Source organism: Penaeus vannamei, chromosome 31 (genome assembly GCF_042767895.1).
Source record: "Penaeus vannamei isolate JL-2024 chromosome 31, ASM4276789v1, whole genome shotgun sequence".
Classification (NCBI taxonomy): domain Eukaryota; kingdom Metazoa; phylum Arthropoda; class Malacostraca; order Decapoda; family Penaeidae; genus Penaeus; species Penaeus vannamei.
This window is the reverse complement of record NC_091579.1, coordinates 11,647,964-11,663,696: the sequence shown is the minus strand read 5'-3', so window position 1 is coordinate 11,663,696 and position 15,733 is coordinate 11,647,964. Positions and strand designations below refer to the sequence as shown.

The 15,733-nt window shown below is 39.2% G+C and overlaps 1 protein-coding gene across 1 annotated transcript; it reads right to left on the bottom strand.

The window, feature by feature from the left end:
* Positions 1-766: 766 nt before the first annotated feature.
* On the bottom strand, positions 767-14,068 carry xmas (RRM_XMAS2 and SAC3_GANP domain-containing protein xmas). Its single transcript, XM_027372513.2, has 3 exons — positions 13,993-14,068; positions 7,927-8,018; positions 767-7,431 (listed from the first exon to the last, which is right to left on the bottom strand). The coding sequence occupies exon 3, from the start codon at positions 7,426-7,428 to the stop codon at positions 1,744-1,746; it is 5,685 nt and encodes a 1,894-aa protein (XP_027228314.2). The 5' UTR covers positions 7,429-7,431; positions 7,927-8,018; positions 13,993-14,068; the 3' UTR covers positions 767-1,743.
* Between the last annotated feature and the right edge of the window lie 1,665 nt (positions 14,069-15,733).

Genomic DNA, 15,733 nt, shown 5'->3' with positions numbered 1-15,733 from the left:
CATCACACTGAAAATATTGATTCATTGAAAAACTTTGCATTCTTAGATTTTCACCACTAATTCAAAAAAGCCATTATTATCAGTATTCACTCTCATTAGATAATTGTCACTTCTGTATTGCTGGCCTTTTTATTATAATGATCCGTTGTCATTTTGTATATAATAAAGGCACCATCACATTTAAAATTGTATTTTTGATACAAAGTAGACCATAACTACATTATCTTAGTCCAAAGATGAAGGTATCAATTTCTGCTTTCATTAAAGACTATTGTCAAAACACGTCCAAGCCTGTTTGGTGGGCATGCCTGAATGGAGACGTCAGGTGTGTCGAATCAATTGTTTAGCTAGTACCTTGCCTGCTGCTGGTTCACTTCTCAGATGTACTTATCAGGCCTGCTCTAAGACATACCAGGCTACCATCACTGCCTTCATAAATGATAAAAATATCAAATACTATCATCAAAAAGGACTACTGAAATATTACCTTCACTACTGATTATTATAGCCGCCTTGTAGGTATTTAATGTGTGCACAAGTTAAAGGATATTGGCAAACATTATTGCATGAACTACATTTTCATTGGCAAGTGTTTAATTAAATTTGTTTTTACGTTTCAGTGGGAATAAAACCAATGTTTATATCAAACAGGAGGAGGAAAGTGGTTTCCTCCTAGTTCTTTACATACTCCTAGGTTTCAGTTTCTAGTTGAATTTGTAAAGTGACAAACAGTAAATAAACTGTTTAAGGGCAAAGAGAACAAGCATTGGTAATTTTAGTTTAATCAAGATTCCATTATACAAAACACATCTCTTAACTGTTTACAAAGAAAATTAATCTTTAAAAATCCTTAAAAGAGTGCTAGTCAGCATAAAAATAACAGTTCACTTCACTTTATTGTCACTCTTTGTCTTACAGAAGAACGGGTGACTTTCTGGCTATATAAAAACAATTATACATAAGGACTATAATTTGACAATTCAAATAATTCATGCTAATTATTCCTTATCCCTGTTTCCAAAGTTTCAAGTAGGAATTTGAGAGTACCATTCACTAGGTATAAATATAATAATAGTAACATTCTTCAGCACCGTATGTCCCTTGTAGCTTACTGGTTGAATTATACATTGCTATGATTTTCAGTACAACATGCTTCAGTACCTCTGGTGTGTAAATTCAGCTGCTTAAAAGCTTCCAGAAATATGTATGAAGGAGATTGTTGCTTTTGTCATATTACAAAACATTTCAAGTCCGACAAGAAAATGTTATTAAGCATTTCTAAGTGAAAGTATGACATAAATTTTGAACATATTTACTATGGAGAAGCAGTATACCAAGGTCATCAAACATATACCTAAACTCATCAGCAATAAAGGAAAGGAAAGGGTCACTACTACTATTGCAAATGCACTTCAACTAAAATTGAAACTGGGGAGGGGGGGATAGAAGAGAGATTTCCTTATGAAAGCAATACTCATAATTTAAAAGATTATGAATTGTGATGCCAAACAATTATTAATGATAAAAAAGCTATATGGTATATCCATATATACAGGATCAATAATTGAACACTTAATACTTCCACTCTAAGTACAAAACAGTCCTGTTACACTGTATATTATATTTAACTTTGCATCATTAACTATTAGTTATAAGCAAAAATAAAATTCCAATGTTTACCAGTATCTATAAACATTAAATACAGGGCCTTATGTTTGTTCTGGCAAACAAACATAATTATGTTCATGATTTATCCAGTAAGTTCCTCAACTCTTCTTCAATCTCAAACATATCCTCAAGCCTCTTCTCAAACTCCACATACTTACGCTTCTCCTTCTCAATGTCGATAAGCAGCTTTGAGGGCTTTTTCTTCTGGCCTGTCCTTTCCTCAGGCACCTGCCCATGTTTTCTCTTCCTAGATGTGGGTGGGAGGTTCTCATTCCTGGTTGTGGCCCAGCTCAAATCTGATGCATCGCATGCTGCCCACCATGAGGGAGGGTATTTGAAGGCGTTCAGTTTGTCAGGCTGGTGGTATACAGTGAGGTCAGGGAGTCCAGTTAACTTGTGGGATATGCAGGCATAGATGAGCTCTGTCCAGGGCAACTGTAGAATGTGGATTTTCCAATCTAAATGATCCTCTTCTGCTTCACCATTAGGTGGCATCAAAATGGACAAGGAATTACTTATAAGCACATTCAGGTGTGACATGAGGACAATACTGCTATTTTCTTGAGTGCAGATTTTGGTTGCATACCTGTGCAATGAGTCTTTTATGGCACCAACAGTCATATAATCCGCCAACTCTAATTTGGGAAGTTTTAGGTTTCTGAGTATGGCTATTAACCTATCAGCATCAGAGTTATTCCATGACATAGGTGGTACTTGCTTTAGATGACTCAAACCAGGAGCAGGCCAATCAAGTTTCAACAGTTCTTCATCCTCAACAACACATAAAAGGTGATTCACAGCTTCATTGTACAGGTCAATATAAGCTTTAGGTGGAAGGGGTGACTTCCCATCTTCTATTCTTTCATGGTTTTTGTACAAAAATGCCTCCACAACTTTCTTAGCTATAAAACCATACACAAAATTGTTCAGGTGGATAGATACCACTTGTAACCGTCCATCTTGCTGATTCCAAAGATCAAGCATGTGAGAGAGCAATTTCTGAGAAGTTTCTAGATAGTACAGATCACACTCTGCCAATTTCCAAACTGGAGAATCCAAAATGCCTTCTGTATTGTCAATGCAAGGTTCTTCATCAAACTGTATTGTTAACTTTGGCACATCAGATATACTCTTCAATATATTAAGGGCTTGACTATTTACATTTTGCTTTCTTGCTTGTGATGGTAGCAAAAATATCACAGCTGAAGTTCCTTTTATATCATCAGAGCACAAACTGTTAAGTGAGACTTCACTAACCAAACATGCATACTCCAGACCACTGTTCTTCGAAATAAAACTAAAAGAACTATTCACACACTCTTGAATATTGCTGTCATCTATTGTTCTTAACTTGGATCTAAGCCACTGCACAATGATTGGGTTTGTGTTCTCTAAAGTACAAATTAAAACCTTAAAGTACTGCTTTATCAAATTGATGGGCTGTAAGGTTCCATCAACCACCTTTTTCATTTCTTGCTGCAGAGGTAGGTGATGCCAAGCACATGCTCTAATTAGGTGATTCCTAAGAGTCATCTGCTCTATGTTCTTGGCTACTGTGGTTTCTTTACTAGACACCTGGAAGGCAGACATGTTTTCTTGCCTGCTCCTGTGATAGCCCCATCCAAACAGCTCATTTTGCTGATTTATAGGCCATTGAGAACAACTTGCTGGGAAGGTCTCTTGGGCTTGCTTTCGCCTCTTAACTCTCAAAACCTGACACCTCCACCTCTTGAATGAGTCTCGCATCTTTCGCATGGAAATTTTTTGTTGTAGCCGAGTAATTTTGGCTTCAAGTTCATCCTTCATTGCAGTAATAACCTCTGCACTAAGTTTCTTCACTTCACTTAGCATAACTTCTCTGCACAATGTCTGTGGCATTTCAACAATGAGCTCTGCAATTACTACTTCCCATGTTTCCTTCTCTACTTCTTGTACAGCTTTTGTGCACAAATTTCTCACAAACTCTTCCACAAACTCTTCTACATACTCAGCACACAAGACCTTGGCCACTTTCTCAAGGAGCTCCTGCATGGCTTTACGCTTCCTTTCTTCTTCTTCAAGAAGTCTTCTCCGCCTCACCTCTTCTTCGTATTGAACTCCTTGTAGCGCTCTCTCACATATGAGATGGATTTCTTCTTTTAAACACTCCGTTAAAATTTCCTTTCCAGCTATTTGAGCCACTTTGTTGATGGATTCAAGATGACATTCCTCTTTTGCTTCCTTTGTTATCTTGAAAAGCATTTCCTTTATGACACTAGATGAGGTGGTCATATAAATATCATTCATGCATGCCATTAACTCTGAAGTGGTCCACTGCTGAGTTTGTTGAACTGGAGGTTCTCTGATCTCTACTGCTGGTACTTGCTTTCCCACTTGTTGGTCTGAAGCATTGTATGCTTCTTTCTTCAAGTATCCTTGACTGTCAAAGCTATCATGAGGAACATGCGTCAACAGTGGATTTTCAGGTAGGGGACCACCCTGAATAACTTCACCCACTGAGCTAGTTCTGTTGCTCTCAACCATTTTTAATGGCCGCACTAATGGTGGTTGCTCCTCAACATGTATAGAAAACAAGCTCCTATCTAAAATCACATTCTTATCAGCTACCTTGATTCCATACACCTGCAGGTAGCTTTCAGCATCTGCTTCATTCTCAAATCCCAGGATTGTTATCACAGTTTCTAAGGGCAGTGTTTGTACTTGTTTTGGAGGAACATATGCTTTCATAAGTGTGTCCAAAGCTTTTAAACGTACCTGCCTGAAATACCTGTGCATCACACATGCTTGTAGGTATGTGGCACTTTTCATCAGCTTGAAGAACTTTACATAATTGTTGAACATTAGAGCCATTCCTACTTTTAAAGCAAATTGGACTTCCTTGGACTTTTGTACTTCTTCTCTATATTGTGAATACTGTGTAATGAAAGTCTGTCCTTCATTCAGATTTAACAACAACTCATAAGCACGAAACTCAGGCTCAGTTTCAAAATACTCCCCAATTTCTCCCAGGTCCTGGTAGAGCTCCTTCAGAGTCTGCAAGCTTTTAGTGAGATGCTCAGTATTCATCTTGGCATCAAAGAGATCAGGGGGTTCCTGGCAGAAACGGGCAGCAGCATGAATGTGGAATCTCATACACCGTTCAATAATAGCAACTGCTTTGCCATCTGTTAACTGCTGCTGCATCAAGTCATTGCGAATAGCCCTGGTTCTATTCCACAAATAATTGTACCAAACATCTGTCTCAACATCTTCATCTTCCCCACGCTCTATGATGTTACATACTAAGAAGTCCATGGTCTTCAAGAGAACAGGTCCAGGCCTGAGTTCATACGGCAGCGGTTCATCCTTATCTGCGCTACTCCGGGAAAACTTCTTAACAACAAGGCGGTGGTCCATAACCCCATTTGTCATTTCATATGAGCTGAGGTCATTTTGTACATCCCTCATGTACCTTTCGGACTCTGGACACATGTCAGGACAAGTGGCTGAAAGGTATGATGCCTTCTTAATATCAGAGGTTCTGATGATCTCCTTCCGTACCAGACAATCTCTTGCTTTAAGAACATTGTATTTATCATGACTGGTGTTACATTTCGACTGAATGACTTCCTCTGGCTCCTTTCCCTCCACTGCAACAGATGGTTCTTTCATCTCCTTTGCTCCAGCTCCTTGCTTTGGCTTTCCTTTCTTGACCTTTTCTGGTGCCTTCTCCCTCTGTGTGGGCTGGCTTGATACGGCATGGGTAGGCTTAGGCTGGCTTGATCTGGCATGGGTAGGCTTGGGCTGGCTTGATCTGGCATGGGCAGGCTTGGGCTGGCTCACCCTGGCTTGGATAGGCTTGGGCAACTCCACGGTTTCCTTTTCTGAGGGGCGGGGCAGTGGCTCATAAGGGTCAATGTCACTTGGGGAGTGAGCTGACTGCAGTGTTCTGATGGCCTTCTTCTTGGACATCATGGCATCGGCATTGCCATCCTCACTCTTACGTCGTGCTGGAGTGCCATAGAATATTCTTACTTCTGGCAAATTTGGATGTATTTTCTTCCCCTTTTTCTTGGCTCTGGAAGCCGAACGGTGATCTTCATACTGCACCGTTGCCTGATTGGTTCTGGGGTTCAGGGTGACCCTTTTGACGTTTCCAAACTTTACAAAATGGTTCTTTAGTATCTCTCTGTCCATGCAGCTATCAGGAATCTGTGCTATGATGATCTTGGTGAGTTCCTTTTTGTCATACTGAGGTGAAGTTGAAAACTCAGATTTTCTAGACATACTTTGTGACTCTGGGATTTCCAAATCATCTTTTGGTATTGATTTATCTTCACACAGTTCAAATATCTCTCCTAACTCAGTTGCATTACCAATCTGGCTTTTTTTCAAACCGGATTCATCCTGTTTTTCAGACTGATTGCTAAAGAGTGGCTGCGTCATGTAAGCTGAAGAGAATGATTTGAGTTTTAAAGATCCACCAAAGATATTAGGTGCAGACACTGATACTGCTGTGCTCGCAGACTGATCATTACTCTTGCTTGCAGCTCTGTTACTGATACGCCCACTTGCTACACTGTTGCTAAATAATTTTACAGTCTGTGGTGCATCTATAGTGCTGCCTCCAAATATGCTACTAGTACTTGATGTGGTTGCAGACTCAGATGAAGTCTTACTTAATGTAGATCCACCAAAGATATTTGTTGTAACAGTTGCTTGTGGAGAAACTGCAAGTCTAAAAGCCACTGATTCATTTACTTGGCTACTTTTGTCTATTGCATTTGGAAGAGAAGTATTTTTTTGTCCTTCAAAGAGTTTTGGTGCTGTTTGTGGAGAAACTGCAGGTCTAAAACCCATTGATTCATTTACTTGGCTTATTTTGTCAATTTCATTAGGAAGAGAAGAAGTATTTTTTTGTCCTTCAAAGAGTTTTGATGTTGGTGGGGCAGCAAAGACATTTCTGGCTGCAGATGGTTGGCTCTGACTGGTATTTGTTACTCCTCTAGACAGCAAAGGAGTGGGAGCTGGTCTGGTATCTTTGGAGAAATCTTTAGTACTCATAGAATCAGTTTTGACAGTTGAAAATAAACTGGGTGGCTTTATTTCACCTGTCCCTGAGAATGGGAGAGGAAAGGCATTGGGTGAAGTTGATGTTGCTGTATCTCTTGGTGCAATCTTGGCTGACAACAATGAAAAAGTGTTTTTTCCGCTTCCAAGCATTTCTCCATCAGACGGATTAACTGCAGAGAACAGTGAGGTTGTCTGTCCTGATGCTGAAGATGTCAACCCACCAAAGATATTTCCAGATGGGATCCCTGGAGGTGTTGAGGAAGATGAGATTGCTTTTGTATCAGACTGAGGTTTACTCAACACACTGGATGCTGGCTGTATTGTGCTGCTCATTACACTTGACATGCGAGACCCCCCAGACCCCAAAGACGAAGAGGTCATATATCTGTGTTCCCCAAGAGATGTCATACCCCCAAACAGAGTGCTGTTGGGGATACCTGCAACCGCTGATGACGGGGAGGTTGAGGTCATGCCGAAAAAGTTACATCTTGAAGCTGAGCTTGGGGAGGCCGTAGGGGACGTGTTTGTCATCCCCCCAAACAGCATGTAGTTCGACTGACTCGGTGCCTGGCTTCTGGCCATTTGGAGGTACTCTCCCCCCGAAGAGAAGACCAAGCTCACTGATGCCGGTGGTGATGTAGTCAGCTTGAAAGGGTTTTGGCCCTGGGCGCTGTCCCCTGGGCCACCACTCCCATTATTGCTTGCCATGACCTGTAGTATTGAGAGAATGTTACTAGACAAAATATGACAGATCAATTATGGATATTTGAATAAAATGTATCACTGCAATCAAGTAATTATATGCTAACAAAGCATCAGTAATTATAATGTTTTTAGAACTCTAAAGTAGCATTATCATATATGCAGTATTAAATAGAGAGAAAAACATATCAATGAAGGTATCTGGAACAGTAATATTATCATTACAAATTCTACAAACACTCCACAAAATTAAGACAGTGTCGAGTTCCATATACTGTACAGTAGTCCTGTTCACTGTTAGCATTGGGTTTTAGGTCTATTACATAAAAAAGATAATCAAAAGGCCTAAAGTAATCAATCAAATTCACTCAATTTGTATGGAAGCACGAAAGTACACACACAATCACAAACACTTGTCCCCCTCCCCCTAAAGAAATAAAGAAAAAAAAAAAGTGTAAACTGATTTTTCTTCTGCTAAAATTAAAACCGAGCACAATACCTTACCTTATACACAGATGACACACTGCATTCCTCACATGCTGACTGGCTTGTTCAACACCTAGCTATAATGTGAATTCCTATGTTCTCACAATCACCTGTAAAAGATAAATTTAATGAAAAACAAGGTAGCATACATATTTCACTTATGACTTTCTTTTATTCTCTTTTTGTGTGATTTGCCAGTTCATATATATGCAAGAAAAGGATGCATGAGTTTTCATTGTGATTACATTTTGCCATTTTTGCCTTTTTATAGAAATATTGTAAAGAAGTGAAAGAGTAAAACTTAGGAGGTAAAAAAAAGAGGCAATAACATACTATAATTATATAACAACAAGCTAAAGAAAGCGGAAGATGTCAATCAGTTAGAGATAAATAAACAAAATCTACTTTGTAGCTGAGGGTGTTTTGAATCCTCTTGCCTCTTATCTAGAGATAATTTATTCCAGATGCTATATAGTACATGACTCTCAAATTTAGTATCTTATGATGAATGTCAAGAAAAGGTAAACAATTTGCAAGCCTGGCAACCTTTCAATAAGGCGTAATAAACAGTACAGTGAAGTTGCGTACTGAAAAACTGCCATTCAAAATTGGCTGAAAGGAAGGAATATGCATGTTCTAAAAGAGAGAGAGAGAGAGAGAGAGAGAGAGAGAAAAAGAGAGAGAGAGAGAGAGAGAGAGAGAGAGAGAGAGAGAGAGAGAGAGAGAGAGAGAGAGAGAGAGAGAGAGAGAGAGAGAGAGAGAGAGAGAGAGAGAGAGAGAGAGAGAGAGAAAATATCAATGTAACTTGAAACTTGGGAAAATCATAATTGTATTCTACAGATTGACTACGTTCTATCTAAATGCACTTGAAACTTGCTTTGATCTGTGATGGACTGCCAAAAAACTGAAGTCCCATATTATAAAAAATGTAGGAAAAGGAAAAGCCAAGGCTAAGATTTGGCATCAGAAGATTTGAGACGGTGTTGCATGAATGAACAACTATCATAAAGTTTGCCATACGAACTAACCCACCCCTCCTTCCAATCACTGTGCTTCCCTAGCTGATTGCCATGCTTCCCTAGCCAGGGCAGTCATTTAATATACTATAAACAACTAGAAGCATTTAGAGAGAGTATACCTCCGTCATGGCAATAGTAAAATTATCATAATTTAAGTTCCAAAAAAGATGTTCCCATCTCCTAAAGCTTAAAACCCATATCACCACCAAAACTTACTGGCATCAAAATTAGGCTAAGACACATCACTGGTAAACATTTCACAAAAATCTGCTTATAACTTTTTGAATTATCTGGCAAACCAACTAACAAACAAACCAACACTAACAAAAATACAACCTCCTTGGCAGAGATTAGAATAAATATGAATAAATACCTGATTTAACCAACCATGTTTTTTACTATCAAATATTCACTGTTGCTTGTATTTGAGGCACTCTAGTGTTTTTTAAAACATGTTCATGGTCCTGTGCCAATTCAGTAAGAGTTTATATTTCATACTCATATTGTTTTGAGTTATAAATCACATCACTGACAAAACATTTCACCGGTTCATTACACTCTCTGCAGACATTTGAATATCGCGTGTGACCGTGGTGACACAACCAGCACCCAATGCTATTGGCCAATCACATATCATAGCACCATACAATGATGTCAAACCAGAATTCATGGAGTGCAAATTGTGAATAGATTAGAGAAATTAGTTAACTTAATGAAGTGTGATGGTACCTTATATTGTTTATGAGACAAAGTATGGTACATCAACATGAAATTTTGCATAAATGTCTATCTAACGATAGATAGGGAACTTGGTCTCCACGCAACAAATTTTGGCAGCTCTATTTTAATACGATGAAGTAATTACGTCCTTCCGTGTTTTGAATTTGACTTTCTCAATTCATTTGCATGTTGTTGTTCTATTTAAGTAGCATTTTTTGTCTGTTTACTAAAATTCCATGTCCTCAAGATTAACCCAAGGTATTTTGAATATTTCACATAATAATTCCTTTGCTACCATTAATTTTCTCTTTGATTACCACATACCTTTATACAAACACAGAAATTTTAATAAATTTCATGAAATGTTTGACTTTTTTTATATATAATTACATTATTTTATACTTAGTGGGCTCCTAGATCACACTATGATGAATACTAGTGGCTATTTCTTATACAAGGCCCATAAAGTGCTTTAAAAATAGCCTGCAATTGACACTAGAATGTAAACCAAAAATTTCTTGCTGGCACTTGTCATGAAATAAATGCTCGCATAACTGTCAAAATTCCTGGGGTCAACCTTTACGATATTGAAGTACTAAGCTGAGGCAATCTGAATATATTCTTAAAAAGACACAGAAAATCCATGTATGTAATTCTATACATTCTTGTAGAAAAATTGTTTAAAGGTATCTCATTACCTAAAAATATGGGAAATAAACATAGAATAGCAGACACTGATAATCATGATATAGTAATTTTCATAAGTATGTAGTCTAGTAATACATCAATTAGCTGACAGGTTGGACTAATGAGTTATGCGGTCAGTTTTGAACTTAAAGATCTTGAGTGACTCGGAAAAATTTGGTTCCATCAAGAAGTTTAAACTATTATCAAAGGTACAGTTTGGAAGTGCATTTATTTGTGAACGTAATTATTACTGATAGTGACACACCCTCCCAGAGACCAAGTTGAAAAAAATTATATCTTTCTGCAAAAAATCCCATGATTCCGCCCATTCTTGGTGTTGTTTCTCTTCTGTGTACCAATTCTCCATTAATTATCTTGATTTGATGGTCCCCATAGCAGGGGAGGGCATGAAATATATCAGGGAAATGGAGCAAAACAGGCTTAAATAAGAAAAATAAGGGAGAAAATGTGTAAAACCAGCACAAAAAACACTTAAAATCAGCTATTGAAACTCTACAGAAGTGTCTGCCATCTTTGAATTTATGGGAATCCAACCAATCTTTTGGTAAAATTTACAGGAATTTATAACATCCAAACCACCCCAAAATGTCCTGACAAAATAAATACAACCTAACATAACAATCTAGGTATGCTCTTCGGGCGCTGCCCAAGGGGAGGGCTCTGTCCCCAATACCCCCAAGGGAAACATTTTCTTCACCTAAGTATGTATGGCATGATAGAGCTATGTTCCCACCATAAAATAATAAACAAAATACCTTTATATCTGGTAACACTAAACTTTCATTTGCTTCTTTTAAGTCTGAATCGCTTCATTTTTAATCTCTCTCTCTCTCTTTTTTTTTGGCATTTGGTGTACTTGAAAGGCTCAGATATCAAAATGAGATGGTTATTACATTCTATTTCTTCTTCGTTGCCACTGTATAGTATTAAGGATACCCCAGAATGGATGCAACACTGCAAATCAAAATATTTCTCACTGGCTTCCTTTCATGGAATGGCTGGCATCCTACTGTGAAACCTGGTGCCTCAAAATGTTCAGGCCCAGGCGATTCATGTAAAGAGGCAGTAATGTAGTTAGATTGTTAAGAATGAATAAAGTTAATGAAAAGAAAAACTGAAAAAATAAAGTACCTACAGTAGATAGAAGACCAATTATAATGTATAAACATAAAATAAGGAAAGGAAAGGTATAAAGACATATGATAAAATAATGTGTTTCTAGGTTGCTTGAAACTGGTATACAGAAAATGTGACCTATTTAGAAACTACATTTTCTGTAGACAAAAACAAAGAATTCTGGCTGTGTGAGGGTGTTGTGGACTAATGCTGTATTTGGAACTCCTCGTATTGTTCATCTAGACAACTTGACAGGACCAGCAGGACAACGAGGCTGCATTCGAACCTCCAAGACCCTTGCTGCCCAGAATGCAACCAGCTCAAAAGTGAAACATTCACTATTTTATTGGTCAATAAGACTAACAGGTTAGTGGCTTATTTTTCAATTGATTTTGATATTTATCTGCAGGAAATCCATTGATTTCAACAATTCTTGGTGGCGTTTCTTGTGTAAATGATTTGTTGAGGAGATCTGAGTACCATTTCCAACAACAATCTTGATTTGTTAGTCCTGATAGCAGGGGAAGGCATGAAGTATATCAAGGAAATTATGGGATAAAACATTAACAATTATGAAAAAAAATAATAAGAAAAGTGAACATAAAACTAGCACAAAAAATGCTAAAATCTCTTTGAAAGTCTATGCACCAATGCGCTGAAATTTGAACCATCTATCGGCAAAATCCATACAATTTCACACCTGCCCCCCCCCCCCCAATCCTGATCCACAACCCAACCTAACCTAGCAAATTAAGTTGCCATGACTAGGTGTGCCCAAACTGAGGGGAGGGTTGATTGGACTCTCTGCCCCCTAACACCCCCAGGGACACATTCTCTTCACCCCAGTATGTACAGCAAGGTAGAGCTACATCCATACTGGAAACAATACACCAAATACCTTTGTACCTTTGTATATCGAAAAACCAACCTGTCCAACTTTCCTTTGCAACTTTCTACTGTGTGGATTGCTTTATTTCTAATCACTTTTTCGGCATTTGAATATTCATTGGGCTCAGATAGCAAAGTGCAATGTTTATTATGATCTATTTCTTCTTCATTGCCACTGTATAGTCTTAAGAATAAGCCAGAAATGATGCATCACCAAAAACAAAACATTTCTCACCAGCCTTCTCTCTCTGAATGGCCAGGAATCCTCCTGTCAAAACATTTAGCCAGAAATGCACATATGTGCATGTGCAGAAGGTTCTTAGGACTGATTCTTATACAAAACTGTATAAATAAATCTTAAAACAAGTAAATGAGGTATAACAACATTAACCCATTAACGCCGGTATATTTTGAAGCCGAAAATAAAAGATTCCGGGCGGCTACAAAATTGGCGGGCAGAGCTGCCACAGAGTCTGTCCACCCGCCGGCCGTGGCCCGCTGCTGTGTCGGAGTGCGAGCCCCGACACAGCGTCACACTGGAGGGATGCCCGGTAATGTTTATATTCTTGGGTGTCTTCTATGTGGGACACCCGTCGTTAGTGGGTTATTAAAGGCCGTTGAAAGCATAAATATGGAAATACAGACACTGATGATTAACAAAATATAATTTTGACAATCTCATAGTAACACATGAACTACTTGGAACATCACAGTAATGAGTTCTGTGGTCAGTCCAATGTTTACTCTCGACATGTAAACAATATGATTGAATTAGCAAAAATTGAGCTCTCCCCACTGTTCAGTTATGTATATCACCTTTGGGAAGCATTTGCACAAATATTTCTAAAGAAGAAAATTGTCTTGGTTTGAATCATTCTATTTCATATTGGTTTTATTACCCAACTCTGCAACTACCTCGTACTGCATATTGTTCCAAATAAGATATCAAAAAGGATACCACAGCATCTCAAGCAACTGTTATTCCACTTACATTCTGGCAGCATTGAGTGTCATTCTCTTGGCATTTTATAGAATTGTAGCTCTACCTTACCAGGAAATCTGTGGTGAAAATTTGAAGGCATTTGCTAGTTTGCCAAACCCTGAGATAACTGTGAACTTGGCCTGGATAATGACTTCATTCAATACCAACTTCAGTCACTAATCTAGGACATTAACTTCCTTTCTGAAATAAAGTATCATCTCAACAATTGAAAAAAAGTTCAACCTTTTCTCTCTATAACAGCGAGCCAACAAAAACGACGTGAAATAAAACTTTCATTTCTATTTTCACTTTAAAGTTCATATTGCAACACTTGATTCCCGACTCTAGAAAGTGCCAAGCCCAACCCTTTCATTCCTAAATATAGACTCAAAGGCTCTCGCTTGCTGTATATACAACAGGGTAATAATCGTTGCAATTCTGTTTACACCAACACAGAGGAAAGCAAAATAAAATTACATCCCATGCTTCTGTAACGTCCTACATTTAGTGATAAAATTCCATCAGCTAATACTCCCTCTATCTGAATTCAGAATATATAAATTTGCATATCTAATAAATAAGGCAATTCATAGCTTTTACTTACTCACTAAATTGATACTTGTTTCGAGTTACAAATGACAAAAAACTTACCGGTAACTGAATAACTCAAACTCCTACAATCGCAAAAAGTCGCCATAGGTCAAAACAAATCTGCGTTCATTACTCATTGGATTTTTTTTTTTGTTCCTTGATTAGACGTAAAATTGATGAATATTTTGAATTCAAAATAGATTTTGCATTTTGTGATTTTTATATGGGTACATTTGAAATATTATATATTACTGTCACGATTATTTGGGATATCAAGTAATTTTGAATGATGCTACTTTCATAGAAAATTATACCTTTTAGGGGTATCTAAAGTAAAATTAATGAACTGTAGTCTACGCATCCAAAATTATAATTCTTGAAAGGGGCTATATCATAGCACTTATGAGTAGTGCTAAATGCTGGTAAAAGTGGTCATGCAGCCAAATATCAAGGCAAAGATGAGCACGTGTATGTGAGTATTGCGGGTGATTGTGTTTGTATGCATGCGAGCGCGCGTGTACAAATACACCCAGCCGCGGTGCAACTCTGTCTTTGTCTCTGTCTGTCTGCTCTCCCCCTCTCTTTCTCTATCTCTCTCCCTCTCCCTCCCTCCCTCCATCTGTGTGTGTGTGTGTGTGTGTGTCTGTTATTCCCTCCCTCCATCCAATTCTCTCTCTCTCTTTTGTTCGCTCCTCCCCCCTCTCTCTGTCTGTCTGTCTGTCTCTCTCTCTCTTTTCGCTCCTCCCCCCCCCCTTCTCTCTCTTTCTCCCTCCTTTCCCCCTCTCTCCCTCCCCCCTTCTCTCTCTCTCTATCCCTCAATCTCTCTCTCTCTCTTGCTCCTTCCTTCCTTTTTTTATGCTCCATTGTGCTTCTCTAATCTTAGGATTTTCTTGTTAATGGAAATCTATCTAGAAGCTTTAGCTTCTGGGAATGTGTTTATTATGAATTGGACACAGTATGAACCAGGATCGTGGGACCTCCATCTGTGTACTGCAGCCTTGAAAGCTTGCAGACTGGACAGGTTGTGCAGAGATGTCTGCTGAGCCATCGTGTTCCAGAGCCTCGAATATTTGTGCGGAAAGAAGCGCTGGTTACGATCGGTCCTGGAGAAGGGTCCCTGCAGCTCGTGACCGCGGTTGCTAGAATGCCGCGTATCGGAAGTTGCAGCCGCTCCTGCTGCAAGTCGCAGGGGCGTGAGATGGTGGACGTGTAGCCTGTGTACTGTGTAGAGTACACAGAGAGCAGCAACTTCTCGCCGATGCTGAAGAGGTTGAAAGTATAACTGTCGATCCCCAACTAACGTCCATTACTGGACGAACCTAGGAGTGGTATAGCGTGTAGCAGCCTTTGGCATCGAGGAGGGGCGCGATGCGACGGATGCACGCCAGTTTCCTCGCCGCGTTCTTTGACATTCCCCTGACGTGGTCTGTGAAGGTGAGGCGGTGGTCGATCGGCACCCCTAGAATGCTGATGGCGCTGTCATAGGCGAGGGTCTTGCCGTCCATTACCAGGGCCAGAGTGTGTGCGAGGGGAACCTGGCGTCGCGTTATCAGCATGGGTCTTCTCAGGGGCGAAGGTGACTTGCCACTTCTTGCTCCGTGCAGTGATGAGTCCTATGGCGTTGTTGATGTGATGCACGGTTTCTTTCGGCTTGGGCGGCTGCAGGGGAAAGATAGGGTACAGTCGTCTGCATAGGCCTGGGCGTTTGGAATGAGCTGCAGGATATCGTTAAAGCAGACATTTCACAGCAAAGGCCCGATAACACTGCCTTGTGGGACACTTGCCTCGATCGGAAGTTTAG